This window comes from Dermochelys coriacea, chromosome 10 (assembly GCF_009764565.3).
Source record: "Dermochelys coriacea isolate rDerCor1 chromosome 10, rDerCor1.pri.v4, whole genome shotgun sequence".
Taxonomy (NCBI): Eukaryota; Metazoa; Chordata; order Testudines; family Dermochelyidae; genus Dermochelys; species Dermochelys coriacea.
Window position 1 is genome coordinate 4,391,680 of NC_050077.1, and position 24,190 is coordinate 4,415,869.

General features: G+C 49.0%; 1 protein-coding gene across 2 annotated transcripts in view; it reads right to left on the minus strand.

The window, feature by feature from the left end:
• LOC119862686 (testis-expressed protein 2-like) overlaps positions 1-23,971 on the minus strand; it is a 39,155-nt gene extending 15,184 nt beyond the window's left edge. Inside the window, exons 1-5 of one of the 2 annotated variants that reach the window (XM_043493941.1) lie at positions 23,757-23,971; positions 5,305-6,692; positions 3,419-3,619; positions 2,694-3,021; positions 1,121-1,362 (exon numbers count right to left, since the gene is read on the minus strand). In XM_043493941.1, coding sequence (XP_043349876.1) covers positions 1,121-1,362; positions 2,694-3,021; positions 3,419-3,619; positions 5,305-6,666 — 2,133 coding nt within the window. In that variant the 5' untranslated portion in view covers positions 6,667-6,692; positions 23,757-23,971. The remainder of the gene's footprint in view (positions 1-1,120; positions 1,363-2,693; positions 3,022-3,418; positions 3,620-5,304; positions 6,693-23,756) is intronic. The other variant, XM_043493940.1, reaches the window with a different exon arrangement.
• Positions 23,972-24,190: the final 219 nt, after the last annotated feature.

Sequence of the window (24,190 nt, forward strand, 5' to 3'; positions counted from 1 at the left end):
CTTTCGTGAGCTACAGCTCACTTCATTGGATGCATTCATCCGATGAAGTGAGCTGTAGCTCACAAAAGCTTATGCTCAAATAAATGTGTTAGTCTCTAAGGTGCCACAAGTTCTCCTTTTCTTTTTGTAGATACAGACTATTACGGCTGCTACTCTGCAATCTATTATTGCTATTGTTTATTAGACATAGCGTCTAGGAGTCCAAGATAGGTCAGCTCTTCAGTTTCTGTAGAGACATGAAAGGCATGGTTTCCCTTTACAGGGAATGTGCTGTTGCTCACGTACTTCTGCTTATACCTGAGGCAGGATCTACATTCATTCTTTCTTTCCTATTAATAGCTGAAAGTCTCAGAGAAGAAAATACTATGAGACAATGAAATGGGATTCCAAGGAACCCTTGAGCCAATAAGGAAAAGCTAACAGAACCCATGCGTCCCATCAAAGGACCGCACCGCTCTCACGGCTTGAGGTTAATGGGAAAAGAGAGCGACAGATCAACAGAGACTGTCCTGAAGTCAATGAACCCGAAGGTTCTGCCTTATTTTTCAGTGTGTCAAAAATATCCTTCCAAGAATGCAGCCTGTGATGGAGTAATGGGTAACATGTATAGGACAGGGACATTCCGAAGTGTCTGGAATGATAATTGATTCACAATTAGCAGAAATTAATGTCTCTGTTAACTAAGTTGCCATAACATGACATATTCTTTTTTAGGTACTTTATGAGTCTCTAAGATGACACTATGGTCCCAGCTATAAAGCAGGTATTAACTGAAGCACCGGCACTGATCTACCCAGCTCTTGAGAACACATCCCTGAAGAATTTACAGGGTAAGAGCTATTTCTAATAACCCCCTGTTAGTTCTTTAGAAACGTTGCCTTCATTTAAAGCATTGTCAGGACGTGCAAATGCGGAGAGGTCCTCGAGTGGTTGTGGAATTTGGCCATATGTTGGATGTCATATTGACACACATAGCTTGGGAGATTCTAGTTCCAGGCTAGAGGGCCTAGAAAGGATCAAGTGATCTGAGGGCCATGGACAAATCTTTTATGAGAATTCACGTGTCTGTTTCTCTAAGCATCAGGATTTCTTGCCAGACTACGCCGTAGGCTCCACTCACCTGTTGGGTGGTTGGGCTGCCCATGGCGCTGTGACAGGGGCTCTGGAGGGGGCTGGTGCCCGTTTCTGGCTGGACTAACCGGGATATGTAGGTGCTGTAATCTAGAAGAATCTTCTCCCGGAGGGTCCCAGCTAGATCCTTGGGTCTGAACAACAAAGGGACGTCTTCTGTGCTTCCCCAGCTGCTGCCACTGCTGCAGATGCCCTTTCCTGAAGGGCTGGAGAGCTGGTTCGGACCGAAACCTGGGAAACAGAAACAAATGGAGCTAGTGCTCTGTCTGCGTTCAGTTGAGGTGAGTGGAGAAAGAGGAGCATGGCAAGCAAATGGCATACTGCAAAGCCAGACGGATGGACGGACAGACCCATCAACACTGAGGGTGGGTCTATACTTCAAGGTGGGGAGGTTTCCCAGCTGGAGGAGACGGACTCCTGCTCGCTGTGCTCGAGCTAGTGTGCTGTAAGCTGAGTGAAGCTTGGCGGGGCGAGCAGCGGGAGGGGTCAGCGCCTCAGATGGGTACATACTCAGGGCAGCTAGCCCCCTCCCACCACCATGGCTACGCTCTCTGTATAGCACACCAGCTTGATCAGAGCTAGCGCAGAGACATCTCCTCAAGCTGGGAATCGCCCCACCCCCACCCCCAAAGTGTAGACACACTCTGAGATACAATTGCGCATCTAGGAAAGGAAGGAGTCTTTCCCTGCCCAGGAGGAAGATGCAGAATGCCTGAGCAGTGATGATCAGATTTTTCTATTCAACTTCAAAGCATTTGCCACACTTCAGCCAGTTAATCCTCATAACCTCCCTGTAAGGGCAATGGGTATAATTAGTTCCATTGCACAGACAGAGAAACCGAGGCACAGATTGGTGCAGCGACTCGCTCAAAGCCACAACAGGAGTTGGAGCCAGGTTTAGAATTCAGACGTTCCTGGGTCCTAGTCTGTTGCTCAGGCCACCAGACCACGCCTCTGTCCCAACCACCGATGCAATACACTGCGGGCACTCTGCATATCTCTGCAGGTGAGCGAGGCCTTGGCTGGCACATCCAGTTGTTTTCAGCACCCTTTGCTGCATCTCAGTCGGGGATAGTTGTTTCTGGAGCTGAGTGAGCTTTGCCATCATGGACAATGAATCCGGATTGCAGCCCACCAAACTGAATCAGCGTCTGAAGCTAGTTGTTATTTATCTCAACGTAAGGACTCTTACTCAGAGTTTTACTGGTTGCCATGAATATTGAGATTTTAAAAGCCTGGTACCTTCCAATAAACCTGCCATGGAGAATGCCAGCAAATCTGTTGCTAAAGAGTTGCTGAAAATGCTTTTAGGCTGGGGCATGGTTGAAGCTGATCGGTCCATCTACCATCAGACAGCCCCCTCTGTCTTTCTCCAGATTTAGTGCTCACACAATTGGGCTCAACTTCTTTGACTTTAGTGGGATTATACCTGTTTACCCCCATGGTGGATTTAGCCCACAGCAAGCGGATATAAAGCCCATGGCTATAGAAGTGACCTCCTCCATTGGATTATCTGTATTTGCCTAAATGCAAAAAAGGACACCATGGGCCGAATGTTTTACCGAATTTGCCTTCGCCCCAGCTGGCACTTTGCATCTCGTGACAGTCCCATTGGGAGGCTGTCATAAGATGTTGGAACCACTCTTCTTTGTCCCTTCCTGTTCTTCCAAAGAGGTAGAGGGTCCTTTCCCGGAGGTCCCCTGGAGGCTTCAGAGGGACGGCCTGGCCTGGTGTCTGAGTCATTTTCAGGATTTCATCTCTTGGGAGGTCCATGTCATGCTCATTTGAGCTTCTGAAATTCTGGTCCTCTTGGTCTGGGAACAGAATGCAGATGGGATATTTCTTGTTCCACATCCTTTTTCGGGCCAGGCCCGGTGGGAAGAGAAAAACCTGCAATACCAACAAATGCTGTCAGCAGGGAGACTAAGCCATGGGGACACCAAGCCGTGTAGCCTGGTGGACAGGGGAGATAATCACATGGTGCATCCAGCCACAGGGACTCTTTTTATTGGAGACACAGTGAAGGAAGAGCAATGGCTTGGCTATGAAGAGTCCCAAGGGCCAAAATGGTCCAGCTGGGGTGAAAAGAACTTACCAAATGTTCTCACTGAAGGCCAAAGCCCATCCATGATGTGGCAGGATGAAGTCCAGCATTAGGCCTGTACCACCCAGCCCCAATAGGACGAGTTCAGATTTAAGGCTACATCCATCTGTCTTGGCTCACTTTAAACTAGATGCTTTCAGCTATTCTGTGGGGACTGTTTTATCTCCTCCGGCGGAGCCCTACCTGGGCATTGCTCATGTTGTAGTACCGATGGCTGACAAAGGCCACGTCGAGTGTTTCTTCTTCAAAGGCGGCTCGGCGTGGGACATTGTTCTTGGGGTAGGAGAGCTTCATGGCGGTGCCTTCCAGCGTCACAAACACTGAGTGAGTGAGCGATGGGTGGTAGATCTCCGGGTCGTAGAAATACATCTCATTCATCCAGCTCTGGAAGGAAAAGTCTGCATGAGATTACGTCTCGCAGCCGTGTCTGGCTAGTGGATTTACTGTGGGGCCAACTGTGGTATGTGCTCCTTGCTGCTTACAGTGTGATGGGGATTGTTTTTTGAGCCGGTTGCTTGCACTTTGAAAGGAATTGCTGTGACACGCCCATGAGAAATGTGCTATAAAGTAGGAGGGGATGAGCGTGCAGGTAAGGTGTGGGTGTGATGCGGGCGTGAGTTGGAATGTGTGTGCATGCACACATGTGGGGTGGCCTGGGATGCACGAGTGCACACACGTGTGCGGGGAGATGTGTGTGCTGAGTGGTGAGGTGGAAGGGGTGTGTGTGTTCATGGAGGTGTGTGAGTGTGCACATTATCTTTCACTGGCGTGGGGCCACGAGGACAAATAAAGTGCAACTTTACAACAGCAACACAGCAAATTAACCCACGGACTCCAGCCCTGCTCCCCTGGAGACGAGAGGGGCTTCACCAGTATAAAGTGATCAGGCTTGAGACGTGTCTAGAGAAAATGGGGATGATAAAGAATTCCCTTTGAACTAACGCAACACTTAGCCAGCAGTGTGAAATCACGGCCCGGACCTCCCAAAGCCTGTGTCCGCTTGAACGTTTCTGTGACCTCCAGGGCAGCATTTCAGCACATTTGCTCCTTTCCAAAACACACAAGGATCAGCCTCCTGGCTGCTTTGCCATTAGCCCGTTCCTCACCCTGGCCCTGAAATATCCCCCAGCCAGTGCACTGCGGCGGCGGGACTGGTAGCTGGGACTTTTGACTGGCACGTACGCAATCCAGTCCCTGGGTCAACAGGGTTCGGGGAGTGACTGTGTCACTAATGCAGCAACAGAATCCAAACCAGGAATCAAATCTCCTACTCAGTGTCTGTCCCAGCTCCCTACCTTGTCAGCCCGAGGGGGAAGCATTTCTCTTCCCCTGCCAGAATTCCAACCCTCTCACAGTAATCCATGCTGCTGCCTTTCTAACCCCCTTCGCTTCCTCTCCAGCACTGACGAGCCCTCCCCGTTTTCTCTTCATGCCCAGACGGGTGCTTAGCCTGCCCCATAAGAGGCCGGTCTCTGGCCAGCAGCAATGCTTCAGGGAGGAAGGATGGGTACGGGACTGGGACTCAGGAGTTCCTGGCTCTGCTATAGCCTCCTGCGTGACTAGTCACATAGTCTCCCCGTGCCGCAGTTTCCCATCTCGTAACCATGACGGGGATAATAGCACTGCCCTACCTCACAGGGATAAATTCATTGTGTGGTGCTCGGGGATCGTGGTAGTGGGGGCTCTAGAGGGATTGAAATAGACGGACACCAGCTGAGCTAAAGGAGGACGCTGGCTGGGGATTTGCAGTGGGCTGTTGGAGTTGCTGGGGACATGGTCGTCACACGCACAGAGCCAGTGGATTAGACACACTCTCCAGCAGCCAGCCTGGTCCCGAATGTCTCGGGCCCACAGGGGTTCCTGTCGCAGCTGGGGTGCCGCCGTGTGGTGGGCGCTGTCTGCCTGCACCCAGACACCATGGGGATGATCAGCACTCAGAGCACGGCTACCTGGCCCTGGAGTCGCACGTTACAGAGCCGCGCTCTGGATAACTGCTGTCCCCCTGGAGCAGACTGGCACAGTCCGACCCCTGAGCAGGCACCCTCCCCCCACCCAAATGTATCTCCTACCTTGAGGACGTCTGGTTCTCGTGGCTTCCTTGTTAGCAGCTCCGAGCGCCGCTTGTCCTGCGGGGACTGTCTGCGCCGGGGAGCCTGGGAAGGCTTTGGCACAGACAGCAGGATGACTAGGAAGCCCAGCACGAACCCACAGGCCAGTCCCAGACAGAGGCCCGAGAGGTAAGGGGGCAAAGGCAGGATGAAGTAATTGTAAGCCAAGATGGCAATGCAGGCGAGGGTGTTGCATGGCACCGGGCTGCCAGGCTGGGCTGTGGGGAGCTCATCCAGGGGCTGCCGCAGCTGCACCTCCTCCGGGCTGTTCTCGCTCTGCTCCACTTCCACCACCTGGATTACATCTCCCCAGGAGCAGATCTCGTACCGGCAGTTTAAGGCGGGCCCCCACTTGTGCTCCAAGGGGAAGCCGTCCTTCTCCTGGGTCCTCCGGATTGCTTTGCTCGCGTGCTCTCCTGGCCGGTCGCTCTCGGCTTTCCCGGGGCTGGGCCTAGCATCCTTGGCGTCCGCGCTAGTGCAGTCCCCACTGTGACTGGACGGGGAGTCATGGACATAAGCGCTGGAGTGAGGCAGTTTATACTTGGCTGAGACGCTGTTCTCATCCCTGATGATTTTGCTGAGCCTGCTGAGGGGTTCCTGCATGGCCTCGGAGAACCTCCTCTTTGTGTCTTCAAACTTGGCCTCCTGCGCCCTGAAGAAGCTGCCTTTGCTCTCTGAAGGGGAGATATTGGGGGAGGAGGGTGCTGTCCTGGAGTCCCCGTCTCTGCTCTTGGGCTGGGTGATCTGCCTCCACAGATGCACGTTGAGCTTCGAGTCGGATTTGGACTGCGTCACCTCAGGCTCCAGGTGGAAGATCTCCGTCGAAATGGACTTGACCAAGTTCAGCAAGGGCTGGGGCTTGAGAGGACAGCTCTCCTTGGCTTGTATCTCGGTCGACAGGGACTTCACTAAGTTAATGAGGGGCTTGGGGCCTGGGGAGCCCTGCAGATTCGGGGGGGCAATGGAGCTCTGTGGAGAGAAGCCAGGCAGGTGATAGAAGGGGATGTCGGTCAGGAAGCCCAGCTCCGGAGGAGAAGCCGGAGGGAATGGCCGGTGGAACGAAGATCCAGGTTGGCCTTTGCACTGCCTGGTGTCCACATACAGAACTGTGTTCTCAGGCAAATTGGCAGCTCCTTCCTCTTCGTCCTTATCCAAGGTGAAAATCAACTCACTCCCGTCCAGGTTCTCCCAGTCCTCTTTGCTCCTGGCACTGGCGAACTGGTTGGTTATCTCTTGGGAACTGACCATCAGGTCTCTTTGCTGAGGTGAGCCCGGGGGAGAAAAGCCCTCTGGCTCCAGGGAAGCTTTGGCGTGACCAGCCATTGTTCATATCTCTGCTAGTGTTGGTTCTGTAAGGAAGGCACAAATGAATGCAAGTGGGTCAGAGCCCAGCTCCTAGGGCCCAATTGACATCACTGTCTAGGAGAACTAGATGGAAGGGGAAAAAAAAACATATAGGTGACACCCCCTCTGCCCCCCCCCGCCGTCACATAAATGGGTACTACGTGCACGGTGTTAATATGGAATATATTATACCAAATATAAGTGTTGGGTAATCATGGCAAATTGTATTATGCTGATTCTTACTCATGTATGCTACATATTCCACAATATCTTGGAGCAGTATAACAGCAGTTGTTCTAGGCAGATAGACAAACTGAAAAAGGCAAGACACAGAAGTGTTCTACCCTGGCACAGGTAGGAAGTGCCTTCATGGCCCACTGACTTTGGAAAGGTGTGTTTCCAAACAAGAGAGAAGAGGGGCTCAATGGAGTACCAGAAAAACAAGGTACACAGCCAATAGGTGATTTTTTAGTTTTGGGGGGATGTGCATAGTTTTATGGCTCCAATCTTGTGAAAACGTATACTCGCAAGTAACTTTACTCACATGAGAAGTCTTGTTGAATTTAATGGAACTACACATATGAGTTAACTTATTCACATGCGTACGTCTTAGCTGGGTTTGTAATTTGCTGTCACATGCACATGAAAAAACAACGAGGCCCAACTCCTGACACACACACAGATAGCACTGACACACACTAACCTGGACGCGTTACCTTATTCAACCTACTTTTAAAAAAATGCATCGTGGGATTTCATCTGTAGCTTTTTTTTTAATCCGTTGTACGTTAGAAATGATGCCAGAAATCTAATAATTCTATTTGTGTTTTGGGGGCAGTTTATCTTACAGCACTATGATTTATTGGTGGTGACTGATCTTCTTAGTCTCTTATGGCTAATGGAAGAACAAACCGCCAAGTACTAAACAGCATTATCTTACTTTTCTAATTGTGTTGCTTGCTTAATAGATATTTGAAGTTTAAGCCAGAGTTACCCATGTGTTCCATTAACTTTACATTGACAAATGGTTTTAAAACTGTATCTATGATCCCAATTCAATTAAACAAAAGCTTGTGTTATAAGAGGGAAAAAAATCCATAATCTGAATTTTTACTAGATTTACAAAAAGTTTAACCTCCCCCCAAAACTACTTGTTTTACCAGAGAATTTTCCAAGTCATCACAACATATTGCCAAATCGCTCCATCGAAAAATATCAAACAAACACAACCCTCCCAAGCAATTGGTCAAAAAATCAGGCAGGAAACATTATTAATCATTATTCGCATTTGTGGGTATGCATTATTTGGAGAGGAAAGCTGTTCCAATGGCTAAAGCATTGGGCTGGGACTTGGGAGATCTAGGTTCAACTCTGGACTCTGTGCTGACTTCCTCTGTGACTCTAGGCAGGTGACTTAGGCCCAGTTCCTTAGAGTTATTTAGGCGACTAACTCCCATAGAAATCAATGGGAGTTAAGCACCAAAGTACCCTTCAGGATCTGTGCCTTAGTCTCTGTTGTTTCATTTCCCCCACTGTAAAATGAAGACCATAACGCTTCCTTTCACAATCTCCCTTTATTGACCTTGCCTGTTTGGACTGTGGACTCTTTGGGACAGGGACTGTCTCTCACTATGAGTATGTACAGCCCCAAGCACAGTGGGGCCCTGACTCTGTGGGGGCTGCTAGGTGTCACCACACTACAAATAATAAATGCAGTATTTGCTATTCTGCTTGGGAGGGGGCAGGAGTGGGGTGAAAACTTTTACCATTCTGGCCAGAAACTTCTGCTAATGACACGCCACAGGAAAGTCATAGTGATAGCTGGGCTAGAACTCTGCTCCCCTGGCTCCAAAAGCACAGATCATTTATGTTACAGGAGAATCTTTGTTAGCAGTATAGGGCCCATGACACACAGTTGAGCAGTGCTTATTCCATCCAGTAGGGGGTAGAGGGGATATCAACATAAGAACATTAGAACATCAGAATGGCCATACTGGGTCAGACCAAAGGTCCATCCAGCCCAGTATCCTGTCTACCAACAGTGGCCAATGCCAGGTGCCCCAGAGGGAGTGAACGTAACAGGTAATGCTCAGTGATCTCTCTCCTGCAACCCATCTCCCCCCTCTGACAAACAGAGGCTAGGGACACCATTCCTTACCCAGCCTGGTTAATGCCATTAATGGACTTAACTTCCAAGAATTTAACCAGTTCTCTTTTAAACCCTTTTATAGTCCTAGCCTTCACAACCCCCTCTGGCAAGGAGTTCCACAGGTTGACTGCATGCTGAGTGAAGAAGAACTTCCTTTTATTTGTTTTAAACCTGTTGCCCATTAATTTCATTTGGTGGCCCCTAGTTCTTATACTATGGGAAAAAGTAAATAACTTTTCCTTATTCACTTTCTCCACACCACTCATGATTTTATAGACCTCTATCATATCCCCCCTTAGTCTCCTCTTTTCCAAGCTGAAAAGTCCTAGCCTCTTTAATCTCTCCTCTTATGGGACCCATTCCAAACCCCTAATTGTTTTAGTTGCCCTTTCTGAACCTTTTCTAATGCCAGTATATCTTTTTGAGATGAGGGGACCACACCTGTACGCAGTATTCAAAATGTGGGCGTACCATAGATTTATATAAGGGCAATAAGATATTCTGCATCTTATTCTCTATCCCTTTTTTAATGATCCCTAACATCCTGTTTGCTTTTTTGACTGCCACTGCACACTGCGTGGACGTCTTCAGAGAACTATCCACGATGACTCCAAGATCTCTTTCCTGATTAGTTGTAGCTAAATTAGCCCCCCATCATATTGTATGTATAGTTGGGGTTATTTTTTCCAATGTGCATTACTTTACATTTATCCACATTAAATTTCATTTTCCATTTTGTTGCCCAATCACTTCGTTTTGTGAGATCTTTTTGAAGTTCTTCACAGCTTGCTTTGGTCTTAACTATCTTGATCAGATTAGTATCATCTGCAAACATTGCCACCTCACTGTTTACCCCTTTCTCCAGATCATTTATGAATAAGTTGAATAGGATTGGTCCTAGGACTGACCCTTGGGGAACACCACTAGTTACCTCTCTCCATTCTGAAATCTTACCATTTATTCCTACCCTTTGTTCCCTGTCTTTTAATCAGTTCTCAATCCATGAAAGGATCTTCCCTCTTATCCCATGACAACTTAATTTACATAACAGCCTTTGGTGAGGGATCTTGTCAAAGGCTTTCTGGAAATCTAAGTATACTATGTCCACTGGATCCCCTTTGTCCACATGTTTGTTGACCCCCTCAAAAAGCTCTAAGAGATTAGTAAGACATGATCTTCCTTTACAGAAACCATATTGACTTTTGTGCAACAATTTATGTTCTTCTTCTACATGACTGACAATTTTATTCTTTACTATTGTTTCAACTAATTTGTCCGGTACTGACGTTAGACTTACCGGTCTGTAATTGTCAGGATCACCTCTAGAGCCTTTTTTAAATATTGGCGTTACATTAGCTATCTTCCAGTCACTGGATACAGTAGCTGATTTAAAGGACAGGTTACACACCATAGTTAATAGTTCCGCAATTTCACATTTGAGTTCTTTCAGAACCCTTGGGTGAATGCCATCTGGTCATGGTGACTTGTTACTGTTAAGTTTCTCAATTAATTCCAAAACCTCCTCTAGTGACACTTCAATCTGTGACAATTCCTCAGATTTGTCACCTACAAAAGATGGCTCAGGTTTGGGAATCTCCCTAACATCCTAAGCCGTGAAGACTGAAGCAAAGAATTCATTTAGTTTCTCTGCAATGACTTTATCGTCTTTAAGTGCTCCTTTTGTATCTTGATCGTCCAGGGGGCCCACTGGTTGTTTAGCAGGCTTCCTGCCTCTGATGTGCTTAAAAAACATTTTGTTATTACCTTTTGAGTTTTTGGCTAGCTGTTCTTCAAACTCCTTTTTGGCTTTTCTTATTACATTTTTACACTTAATTTGGCAGTGTTTATGCTCCTTTCTATTTACCTCACTAGGATTTGACTTCCACTTTTTAAAATATGCCTTTTTATCTCTCACTGCTTCTTTTACATGGTTGTTAAGCCATGGTGGCTCTTTTTCAGTTCTTTTACTGTATTTTTTAATTTGGGGTATACATTTAAGTTGAGCCTCTGTTATGGTGTCTTTGAAAAGCGTCCATGCAGCTTGCAGGGATTTCACTCTAGTCACTGTACCTTTTAATTTCTGTTTAACTAACCTTCTCATTTTTGCATAGTTCCCCTTTCTGAAATTAAATGCCACAGTGTTGGGCTGTTGAGGTGTTCTTCCCACCACAGGAATGTTAAATGTTGTTATATTATGGTTACTATTTCCAAGTGGTCCTGTTATTGTTACCTCTTGGACTAGATCCTGCACTCCACTCAGGACTAGATTGAGAGTTGCCTCTCCCCTTGTGGGTTCCTGTACCAGCTGCTCCAAGAAGCAGTCATTTAAAGTATTGAGAAATTTTGTCTGTGCATTTCTTCCTAAGGTGACATGTATCCCGTCAATATGGGGATAATTGAAATCCCCCACTATTACTGAGTTCTTTATTTCGACAGCCTCTCTAATCTCCCTTAGCATTTTATCGTCACTATCACTGTCCTGGTCAGGTGGTTGACAATAGATCCCTACTGTTCTATTCTTATTAGAGCCTGGAATTGCTATCCATAGAGATTCTATGGAACATGTGGATTCATTGAAGATTTTTATTTCATTTGATTCTACATTTTCTTTCACATATAGTGCCACTCCCCTCCCCCATCCTGCACGACCTGTTCTGTTCTTCCGATATATTTTGTACCCCGGAATGATTGTGTCCCATCGATTGTCCTCACTCCACCATGTTTCTGTGGTGCCTATTACATCAATATCCTCCTTTAACACGAGGCACTCTAGTTCACCCATCTTATTATTTAGACCCCAGCCGGTTCATTACAGTGCCAAGCAGTGTACTCAAAATGAGTCGTTAGAAATGAATTCCAAAGCAGACCCCACGTTTCTGTGTTCCTGTTCCAAATAGCCAGGTTGGGGTGTCCAGTGCTGCTCAGATTTACAGTGGAGAAAAATAATCCTTAGCATTTATAGAGCTTTGGGGGCCAAATGGAGCCCTGCTGTCAGTGGGTGCATCTAGCCTGGCCTGCTTACACAAGTGCTGCACTGGGCCCTGGGTCTTCAAAGAACTTTACAGACATGAATTAAGTACAGGCTGCACAGCAGCTGCCTCTGGCTCAGTTTATATAATCTCACGCTTCATGGGCTTCATATTCCCTCCCTCCTTCTGATTTACATGAGCAAATTGTTCCCAGAATAAACCTGACGGATGACCCAGTCCATCCAGGAATCATTGCAGAGAAGGAGCATCTCCTTGGGGCTCCCGCGAGCACCCACCGCACTGGACCTAGCCACTGTATTTTGCTGGAGAGCTCCCTGTCTAGCTACAAGGCCTTTGCAAACGCTTTCTTTTGCAGTCAGCTGTGTGGATGCGGCACATTTGTTAGCTATGGTGACTGATTTGCATTTACACTTCTGCCGTTGTCAGGAGGCGTCTAGAGGTGAAGAACAAAGACGCCTGTTCAACTGCACTTAACCAGCATCTCCGCAGAAGCCGTCTCATATCATTCCACGCCGTGCAGTAGATGGAGATTTACCTCCTTCCAGTGAGATCATAACAGAAGGCTGAGGTTGACCTTGCAGCTTTCGCGGCATGCTGATGTTCAAGCTTCAGGGTTCACGATACCCTGCACTGCTGTCGCCCATTCTCTTGAAGCTAAACGAGCCTGGCATTTTCTGAACACGCCTGGCATGTCACAGCCCACCTGGGAGGCAGAACAGCTGTTCTCATCCCCATTGTACAGATTGCTAAACAAAGGCAAAGTGAAGTTAAGATCAAGCACAAGAGTTGTCAGCAGAGCTGGGGAGACAATCCAGTGATGGCTATTACAGGTGTGCCTAGAGACCCCAGTTAGGCCCCATTGTGCTAAGCCTTGTACAGCCGTGTCCCTACCCCAAAGAGTTTACACTCAAAGTAACCCAGGAGTCTGGACTCCCATTTCCCTGCTCTGTGCACCAGAAAACACGGCCTTCTTTTCCTCCTCTGTACAATGGGGTATGCAAGTCCTGGAAAGGGTTAATGGGCTACTGATGGCCAATCAGCTTGTCCTGGGACATTTGGGCAGGAGTCAGGCTTCCAGGGAGGAGCTAAAAGGGAGAGAGAAAGCAGATGTGGAGTTCTCACTGTGGGAGAGAAGGCTGGGCTGTGGCTAATCAGGTGTCCCAGGAAAGGGAAGCATGTGAGTCCTCTGGAAGGTGCCTAGCCGGAGCATGCTGGAGGCTGGATGGAGCAATGGAAGACCAACAGGGAGACTGAGTCTGAGGAGCTGCTGTCCTGCCCAGGGGTTACCAGGGGGTTCTCTGGTAAGCATGTGCTACTACGCTGCTCTCAAAATAAAGCCCTTCCCACCCTTAAAACTCTTCACTAACTGCCTCTGTATTGGTCTTTGCTCCTAAATGTTGCAGTGTGAGAAGACTGGAGACTAGCGTATCAATACATGCTAACCACGCGCCATGCAGGATTCAGGGTATATTTGTTGTTACTGTGGTTAGGCCTGTCTGGTAGTGATCAGTCATGTTAAATGAAGCTCTTTTTAAAGGTGTGGTTTAACTGATTATGTTAGGTGACTGGGGTTAACACCCTGTCCTGAGAGCGATTGTGATGAAAGATTCGACCAGTGCCCTCCTTAGGATAGTGTAGATGGGCCTTGGATACATTGCTCCTCGCCAACCACTTCACAGAACAGAACTAAACCCTGACCTAGGAGAGACCTTATTAGCTGCAAGGCCCAGGTCCTGCCATCATTAAGGAATTTACAGGTGCAGACCCTTAATGCCAATGCACTGCACAGAAAAGCCACGAGAATGATTAAAAGACTGGAAAATGCAGCCAACAGCAAAAAGACTTCAGGAGCCCAATTTATTTGTTTATCTTATCAAAGAGAATGTTATTGAGCACAGTCCGTAAGTCCCTATATGGAGATCAGAAATTTGGTAATAGAGGGCTCTTCAGTCTAGCAGACAAAGGTACAACCAGATCCAATGAGATCAAAGCTAGACTACTTCACACTAGAAATAAGGTACAGATTTTTAGCAATGAGGACAATTAACATCTTACCAAGGGATTCTTCATCACTGGCAATTTTAAAATCAAGAGTGGATGTTTTCTAGAAGATCTGCTCTAGTTAAAGTACAGCTACTGGACTTGAAGCAAGAATTATTTGGGGAAGTCCTCTGGCTTGTGTTGTGCAGGAAATCAGACTAGATGATTGCAATGGTCTCTTCTGGCCTTAAAATCTATGATGTTAAAAGCTCAGACCACTGCACGCTTACTCTGGTGTCAGACCAAATGAAGCTGCACTGCCTTAAGCTTTGCTCTGTATCAAAGCAGCATGTCCATATGAGGGGTGTGCACTGGTGTACATGAGCTAGTTACCCACCTGCAAATGTCTTTCGTGTAGACAGGGTCCCCTGTGAGGAGCAGCTAGTACAAGAATAGAGGTGCAAGATGGAGCCTGAGCAATTCTTCAACTCTGCCAAACCACATTCAGCACCGTTATTTATTATCTGTGTTGTGGCGGCACCCAGAGACCCCCCCATCGGCTCATTGCACAAACACCTGGGAAGAGAGAGGCCCTGTCCCTGTCCCGATCTACTCGGCATGTTTCAGTTTACCTATGTGGTGGCCTGCAGAGACCTTGCAGATGGGTGTGGAGAGATGGCTGGTCCCATAATGGTACCTCCCCAGTCTTATTTTCAGCTACCAAATACCACTGAAAGAAGCTAAAAACATATAAATAGTTTCCTAAGGTTCCTTTGTCCTTGTAAATAACAGCTGCAGTTGCCCCAGGGATGTTACACAATTGCCAGTGGGAATGGAGCTGGTCTGAGCAATTTTCATCCCTCCCATGGATAAGAAAGCAGTGTACAAAGAAGGGTGAGTATCATGATCCTTATTTTACAGATGGGGAAACTGAGGCCTAGAGAAATGAAGCGACTTGTCCAAGAGCAGAACTGGGCCTGGGAGCAGACGTGGCTCCCAGTGCATGCTCAGACTGCTGCCCCTATTGCCTCTCGCAGAAAACCTACCCACGGAGGAGGGGGTGGGCCACGCTGTGAAAAGGGCTGTGAATGCTCGAGTCACACGGCCGTTGTGCAGATTCTCTAATGCTGCTTGCTCGCAAACAAGACCAGATTGTCCTGAGTCACGGTGTCGTCTCCACACACTGAGCCTGCTGCCTCTTGGGTACCTGAACTAGCTCCAGGTATGGAATCGGCAGATACTGGCTCGGAGCAGCTTTTGCATTCAGAGCCAGATCCTGAGAGACCCGGACCTTTTGCTGTGTCAGCAGCAAGTGCTTGAGGGCTCAGCACCTCTCAGAATCTGGCCTTTCTTCAATTATCTGAGCCATATATTGCTTGGTTTTTAAAAGCTAAAAAGTCCGATATCCTAAGAGGCCGTTAATACATCTGCAGCCTGTTCAGTAATAACAGCTTGTGTTTATATAGTAGCTTTCATCCAGAAAGAACTCAAAGCATGGTACGTGCTATATATAAACCACTGAAATGCAGCCACCTCTGGGGAACAATGGCAGCAATGCACTGCACTGCCCCAGGGGGAGGAGGAAGGCTGGCCAAGGATGCCAGGACAAATCCTTATACGTAAGCTGGGGATCAGACAGGGGCCATTAATTGCCACGCAAAGCAGGCTGTACCTTGGCTACAGGTCTTGTCAGAAAGACTTACACCCATTCCCGTTCCATGCAGTGTGCATCTCTCCTGGAAGGTTTAAAGAGCTGGAGAGTCTGCTGGGATGTCAGTATGGACTTTCAGATACAGTATGTAGGTTAAACCTGGTGCTTAGAACTCGAAGCTGTCCCCTGTGATTTTTACAGGTGAGCCTAGGATGATAACCTCGCAGGTTAGCTCAGGGTTCAAAATGGGAAATATTTAACCAGGGGAATTCTCTGGCTGCCATCTTTCCTCGCTGCCCACGTTATGTTAATTGCTCCAGTTCCTCAATTCAACCATAAAAAAGGCTCTTTGCACAAGAATTTTGGCCTGCTTTGTAGATCCAAGAGATCTGAGAAGTGCTGGAGCTAATCTAAACCCAAGATCAGACCCATTTTGACCTACAGTTCATGGAAGAGCTTACAATAGAATTATAAAGAATAAAACTCAGCATGCCAGTGGCAACTTTCATCAGATGGTCTCAAAGCGCTTTACAAACACTAATGAATTAAGCCTCCCTGGAAAGTAGGGGGGTATTAGCCTCATGGGGAAACTGAGGCACAGAGGTGAAATGTGATTCTTTTTTGCCTACTGCTTCAAACCCCCTCCCTTCCTTTGAATGGTATCTTTCTCTGTGTGGATAACTAAGCTCACTATTCCCCCACTGTAGTGTCTTTTGCTCTTTACACAATGTACAGAATATGAAGGAACCCTATGGTACAATTGGGTCCACATAACTGTGATTTGCCAGGCCTAGTTCCATGAGTACACCACTGCACTGGCAGAGTGCTAGTGACTTCTGAAACATAGAAGGCAGGGAGGGTCACTTGAAAGCTCACAATCCGTTATTTTTTGAGGCATATTACCCAGTTCTGTACACCTTGGAAGGTGCTACAAACATCTACACAGACAAGCTAGTCAAAAGTGACTACAGAGTTTGGATGTGTCCGTTTTTAAGGGCCAAGTGTGAGACCTCCTAAAGGGGGCTGATTTTCAGAAAGTGCTGAGCACCTCCTCTCCCCCAGCAAAGAGTCCCTTTAAGGCATCTCAGATTAGTCACCCAAACACTGAGGCACTCCAAATCACTCATCACTTTTGAAAATTTTGGCCAAAAATACTAGGAAGGGGGTTTCAGCTGGATCCAAACTTCCTCAGAGCTTGTGGGTGTTTGGATCCAGGGGTCTGATTTGCTCCAATAGAGCAATGAAGGAGAGCTGCACCCTGAAATGATCCAGTGTTTAGGATTGTTCAGTTGGGACAGTTTGGGCTGATCTTTCTCGGAAAGCACACCCATGTCTCTAGTCTGATAACACGTTAATTGCACAAAGCCGTAAGGGCTACCGTGTGCTATTTACAAATGCTATCTGATCATCTTGTAATATAAAGGTTCACCCAACTTGAATCTATCCAATTAAAGCTCCCAGCATCTTATTCCCAGATGAGCCATTGCCAAATTAGTGTTTGTTTGTTGCGAAATTAGCCAGAGTTAATTGAAAAAATAATTTCAAGAGTTCTCTCCAGCCTATTAAACCTGTCAGTGGCTGCTTGAGAAGGGAGCAGGCTGCTGGAGACTGCGCCAGAGTTTTGCTTCACTTCAGAGAGACTGATTTATGAGCCAACCAAAAGGGTGAGAAATCCCTCATCTAATTATCACTGAAATATACGGACACAGAAAACAAACTGCTGTGGTTATTAGTCTGGTGACTGGAGAGCTCTTCCAGTTGCTCTTTGATGAGGAAGTGATGCAGTTTTAAGGAAACCAAACTGCAACCAAAAGATGTAAATTGTCTGCAAACTGACCTTTTTATAAAACAGATCGACGTATTCCAGGCAAAAAGCTTGGCCAAACGCTGAGAAATCAAGTGCCCAAAAGACAGGACATAGACAGAAAAGGCTGAAGCTCAGCTTTAACTCTGTCGTCTTGAGCTTCTGCTTTAAAATATTTGACTTATCAATGAATACTAGAGTCAATACACATTGGAATTTCTTATACAGCCTCAGGGTACAATCTTCAAGCTTGGCTTGATTTTTTTTTTTTAAGTTGCCATGAAATCTACAAAACAAGCCTAGCTTGAAGAAAAGCAGCATTATTAAGTTATGGCTATATATTCTGACAGCTGGTTTTGATTCAGATGGGTCAGGAAAGAGTAAATCCTGAACCAAAATAGGCTCTGGGCAAGTGTGTGACTCCTTGAGCAGCTTTGTCTGGAGGTGCTAGCTTCGGAAAGAACATTGCGATCAGTGTCGCCCTGAGGGTATCATGGCAGCACCCCTGGGAGTGGAATTGCTCTGCCTTGCTCTTCACTGACTCAGTCTGCATGATGCTCAGAACAGTGTTGCTGATAGTCCTGGATGGAGCTGTCTCCAGCCCTCCTGGACCAGAGAATGGGTGTAGGCAATGGCAATAATGGGGTGAAACCGGGGAGGTGCTGGAAGTCCCTCTCCCACAAAAGGCCAAGGTCACTCTGTGCACAACCAGTGAAAGGGGGAGCGAGACAGGCTCTTTAGGGCAGGAGCCACCTTTATTCTGTTTGTACAGCACCTAGCACAATGCACCCTGGTCCATAACTGGGGCTATCGTAATACAAATAATAGGACCTGATACAGCCCAAAGGCTCCTATGCCTCTTGGCTTCACTGCCTCACTGCCCATGACTAGTTGCTGCGTCAGACTCCTTCTCATCCAGTGGATTAGATTTGTGGCCCTTGTAAAAAGCTGTTACTGGTCAGGACTGAAAGGCATTGGTACAGCTGTGTGTAGGAGCCTAGGACTGGACCAGCAGGAGATGCTGCAGGTTAGCAGAATGGTGTCACGCTCAGGACTGCAACTGCAGGGAGTTGCAGGTGGGGACTGAGGGGCAGTGGCAGAGCTGTGTGGGTGGGGAGTCCAGAGCTGGGATAGGGGGCGGGGAAGGAGGCTGCAGGACAGCTCCAAGGTGCATTGGCAGAGCTGGGTCAGACCAACAGCTGGAACAGTAGGGTGGGTGCAGGCTAGAAGTGAGGTGCCGAGTGGGCACGGGGAATACTATGTGTCTGGGCGGAGGGCCATTGGCAGGCCTGGGCCGGGAAGCTCAGTCCCAACCTCCTCTGCCTTGCCTAGCTGGCACCATCCCAGGTTTTCACCTTTCTGAGCATGGATAGTCACAGCTCGGCCCAGATAAAAATAAAACTGGGAGGTGCAGAACGTGTGACCACACTCCCCTGCCTTGCACCTCTGGGTCGCGGTGTAAGTGCCGGGCTGATCACGAGGTGCTGAGAGCGGGGGAGTGTCACTTTAAAATGGCCTGGAGGGCGGGGGGTGGTGGTTGTGCGGGTGGGTGTTTTATGAGTGTCCTTTTCTCCTGGATGGGCTGAATTCTGATCTCTGTGATGGGGGGGGGGTAGCCCCAGTGACAAAGGTATACCTGAGCACCCAGGGAAGTTAGCAGTTCCCGGTTCCCTTTACTAATGCAGCTTGGGGAGGAATTTCTGTCTTCTGCAGGGGATACAAACTTAATACCACCCTGACCACTGGCTAAAGGAGGGGGAGTTCTTAAGTCTTTTAAGACGTCCCCATGAGCCTCTGGTTCTCTTTCTGTCCCAAACAACGACCAAGGGACTCTTTCTGTCCCACTGTGATCTAGAGCTCAGGCTGTTGGGTTGGGAGTTGGATGACTTAGGTCCTAGTCCCAGTTTGGGTAGTTGCTTTGGGTAGTTGCTTCCCCTCCTTTGTGGTCTCTGTTTAGCCTGTGAGCTCTTCGGGGCAGGGACTCTCTCTTACTATGTTACTATAAAGCACAAAGAACCCTGATCCCAGGTGCTGCCATGATACAAAGCAGTATAATAACTTCTGTTCAGTGAATGTGGTGGGCACTCTCTCCTCCACAGTCTCGTCTCTGCGTTGCTGTTTTCACTGACCCTAAGCATATAGCTCACATCCAAGAGCCCGGGCATCAAGGAGAGAGCCCTATTCCAGTGCTGACAAGCAGCAGAAATCTTGCTATGCAAGCAGTGGGATTCAGACATGGGGTCTGCATGGGCTCAAGGCAGATGAGCGCTACATCTCTCATTGACCTCCATTGTAACGGGCTGTGACCCCTGCTGCGATTCAGGACTCATGCTGTCTGTTCATTTGCCCCAGCTGATGCCATCCCTATCTGCTGCTACTAACACTGTGCTGGGCATCACAAAGATCAGGCTGGCCGCACACTAAATGCATTGAGCCACATGCAGTCCTGGATAAGCATGTGCGGTCCCTGTTGGTGTTAAGGGGTGGAGGGTCTAACAGGCGTGGCTCGAATCTGGATAAGAAGCCCCTTTGTTTAATCAGACTATATCTGATTAGAGGAGAATTTTTCAGGACAAAAATCCCTTACAAGCATAATCTACTCTTGAGAGAGTATCACCATGACAATGGTACCTAAACCAGAGGTTATTGTAAAAATATTCGCAAAAAGAAAAGAAGTACTCGTGGCACCTTAGAGACTAACAAATTTATTTGAGCATAAGCTATCCAATGAAGTGAGCTGTAGCTCACGAAAGCTTATGCTCAAATAAATTTGTTAGTCTCTAAGGTGCCATAAGTACTCCTTTTCTTTTTTCAAATACAGACTAACACGGCTGCTACTCTGAAACCTGTAAAAATATTATAAGCCCAATTCATCCTTCAGGTTCATACTCTGGCAGCTTCACTGCGTATGTCCCGAGAGCCAGATCCCAGCTGGCAGAGCACTATTGAAGTTAGTAGAGCAGTGCTGATTTACACTAGCTGAAGACTAGCCCCCAAAGAGGCATTTGGCCCATTGTCTCTTATGAGCCTTTTCCTGCCTGTTTGATCCCTCTGAATCGTAAATACCCGGTATTAAAAACAACACATTGCTTGTTCTACACACCACAAAGCAAGGCAGGTAAGTCGTGTCCTCAGCTTCCCGTCCCCCACGGGCCCCGCTGCCACCTCCAGTGACTTGCTGCTCTCTGATCCACAGGATGCACGCTCCAGCGAGAGGTCCTCGCTTAATGGTCCCTCGGCACCTGCCACCGATAACAAATTCCGCTTTGTCCTCTGGGAGGGAGCTTTGCAGAAATCTATCTGAGATGAATGACTGACCTAATTTGAAATGGCAGCAACCAGAAGGCAGAGTGGCTGCCACCGCCTGCCTGAGCACAGAGACTTCAAAGCCCTGGGCACAGCCACTGTTCAATTCGGAGCTGCGCCCGGACTAGCTGTTCGTAACCAAAGAACCCAGAGCCCTCCATGTACACCTGGATAGTCACTCTGCTCTGGGTCTAGAGCAGTGGCTCTCAACCTGCAGGCTGCTTGTGGCCCAATCAGCACACAGCTGTGTCCCACGTGACATCCTCAGGGCCATACAGGTAGTATATATATTGTGTGGCTGTGGCCCCCATAACACGGAGAGAGCTGCATCCGTGGCCCACAGTGATAAAGCTATGGGAGCTGTGTCCTTTCTTTGCTTCTTCATGTTGGAGAATGAAGGCTGGACCAGGCATGTTTTCTTTTATTTTCAAAATGTGTCTCTATTTTTTTACATTAAAAATTCAGGCCTTGTCTCCTCTGTCTCCATGGCCCACTGGAGAACTACTGGGCTTATAACATCAAAGGTAGTGAGGACGAGAGGGGATCGCTCATGATTTTTATTCAGTTTTATCTAATGGTCCTTTTAGAATCTGGGGAAAGAGCTGTCTTTACTATGGAACCAGCGCCTTCAGCTAAAGGCTCGGAAAGCTTCTGATCCACATCACTGAGTCACCCAAGGAGTCATCAGACAAAAACAGGAAAGAAAAGACTTGAGATACCTGATATTTATAAGGAAAAAAAGAACCCTGCATGCCAACATGCTCACACATGCACCTTTCAGGCCCCATAAAGAAGCAAAACAAAGGGGATTGAATCCAATCCTTTCTTTTGAAGATCATCTTCAGAGCCACTTGGTTCTCTTGCATCGTTAGCAGCCGACACCCACTTCAGTACATCCACCTGATAAAAGCTATGGGCAGGATCTTGCAAAGGGCTGTGGGTGAGTAGCGGGGGCTGGACTGCAGGATTGGAGCCTAAATATTACTGGCTGCTGGCATTGCATCCTGCAGCCCTTATACATGCGTGCAGCTCCCTGATCCTGTGGGGATCTCAAGGAAATCTCCTGGGGCAACTGTATGGAGACCCTTTGCTTCCAGTCTGTCTCCCAGCCACCTGGGGGCCTACTTCTGTCCCTGGACAGGACAGCTGTGCTGTTAGGGTTCCTTGACAATGGCAGCCCCTTGAGCCTGCACAGGGTGGTGATCCATGGACTGAAGATTCAGTGTATTACCTTTCTCCTGTTTGCCCTATGGGTTTGGGGGACTGGAAGAGACCTGAGGAGCCCAGCTGCTACCCTCAGGTTCCCAACTCTCCTTTCCTTGCCCTCTCTCTGTCTGTGGATCTAGATCCACATGGAGCCCCCAAGAGACAGCCATTGGAGGTGCATACTCAAGAGCTCCCCTCACTCCACACACTCCTAGACTGATCCATTCTCATGTTCCAAGGCACAGGGCATTCAGTCTGCAAGGTCCTGAGGCAGGGGCTGTCTGTTGTAACCCTCTGTACAGCACCATGCACACATCTGCAGGCAATAGAAATAAAGAACAATGACCACTGCTCTGAGAAGAGTGATGCCGTGGCGCCAGGTCCGTAAATCCTGCACCCTTCCCCAGCGCTGTATTCACTAGACAGACATGTAAAACCCATGCCAAAGCAGTGGAGGATACAGCTGCTTGGCTAGGTGGATCCTGATTGCACGGGGAGGAGAGAAACGAAGGCCTATCTGTCCCTCTGTTGCGTCCACCCACGGTCTTGCTCCAGTCGCCAAGTGGGAGCAGGAGTCTAAGGCCCTGTTAAAACTCCAGCAGCACTGCAAGGATTATCTGGTCACTGCAAGGTGCTTGGGAAGGAGATGGTCTTTGGCCTCTTTTTAAGTAAATTTAGTAGCGGCAAAGGGTGCCAGGTTGCCATGCATGGGCAGTGCCAGGGCACCCTAGCTCTAGGCTTCCCTGCCAATAATCCTCTCTCTTAATCTTGAAGAATTGCCTCTAGTGCTCCTAAAGCATTTTACTCTCCACACCTAGTGTTTGGTCTCTGAGAGGGGTTTTTGGGGGGGAGGGAGGGAGAGAGGGAGAGAGTAGAAGGGGAGTAGATGGTGGCTTTTTCTGCTGTGCATCTCTAAACCTAGACCCTGGGAACCCAGCCAGCCATTCTCCACAGTTCACCAAACCCTCATCCGATGGTAAAATGGTCCATCCTACTGAGAGGAGAAAACCCCCATGAGTCAACACTGAACTACTGCAGCACTCGCTCCCAGCAGTTGAGGACACCATTGAGGCTACCTGGCACAGAGGGATGGATCACCTTGAAAGTCTATAGCATATGCTGAACTGGCCACCTGCAGCAGAAATTTCTCACACTATCCTCCAGTGCCACATAATCCATCTCACACTGATAGAACAGGTGAATTCATGTCTGCTCAGTTTTGAGCGGCTCGTAGTGGAAAACCCATCCCTACGCTACTATATATATATTTGCAATGCACATATAGATGTTCCATTAGTGAAAGGAGTTTGGAGGTTCTTAACAAATTCTGCAGAAATGTGTTAGGCAACCACACCCCTGGATCTGTTCACCCCGGGCGTCTCCCCCCGGGCGGGTGATTATAAAGAAAAGTTCTCCAGACCAATCTCTTGAGCTCCTCTCAACTCATTGCAGCGGTGACACTCATTTCTAGCCATAAAAGCTGCTCTAGTATTCTGCTGCTTCCAACGCAGCGCGGGCTGCCCGCCCCAAAGAGGACTTTACCCAGGGTGTGTGCAGCACAGGGACAGCCCCGAAATCATTCCCGCCCTAACAGGAGGGCAAACACCAGGCTGAGACACAGGCTGCCTCTGGGATTTCATAGAAGGGACCTCAGGAGGCATCTAGTCCAACCCCGGACCAATCCCCAATTTTTGCCCCAATCCCTAAAGGGCCCCCTTCAAGGATTGAACTCACATCCCTGGGTTTAGCAGGCCAATGCTCAAACCCCTGAGCTGCCCCTGCCCCGTAAAGCTTGGAAGCCGGAGGTCTGAGCCCCGGGCAGCCCCTGCGGCAACCCCGGCAAGCCCAGGCTGCCCCAGAACAAAGTTCCCCGCGGCGTCGCTGCCGCCGGTTGCTGCGCGGCCGGGCTCGCAGGCCGGGGCCAGGCGCCCGCTGTTCCCCGGGCAGCGGGGCGAGCCCAGGCGGACGCGCCGGGGGACTCACCTGCCCGGGCGCCGGGGAAGCGAGGCGGCAGCGGCGGCCCGGCCCCCCGCCCCCGGGAGGCTTCCGCGGGGGACGCGGGCGGCCGGAGAGCCAGCGAGGCCACGGCCCCGCCGCTGCGATCCGCCCGCGGGCGGCTGCCCGCGCCGCGAACCCCTGCGCCCGGGCGGCGCTGCGGCTGCAAGCGGCTGCCTGCCCGGCCGGGTCCCCGGGGGCCGAACTTGGCTCCCAGAGTCCCCGGCTCCTGCTCCCCCTGCAGCTCGGTGCGGGGCGGAGCTCCGCGCGGGTCGCCCCGCCGGGAGAGCCTTGCCGGGCGGGCGGAGAGCGGCCCGGGCCGCGGCTCATTGTCAGCCCCGGCTGCTGCTGGCAGGGCTGGCGCTTTGAGCGGCTAGAGCCTTGGAGATCCCCGCCTTGTCAGCGCCAGCCTTCCTTAGCTG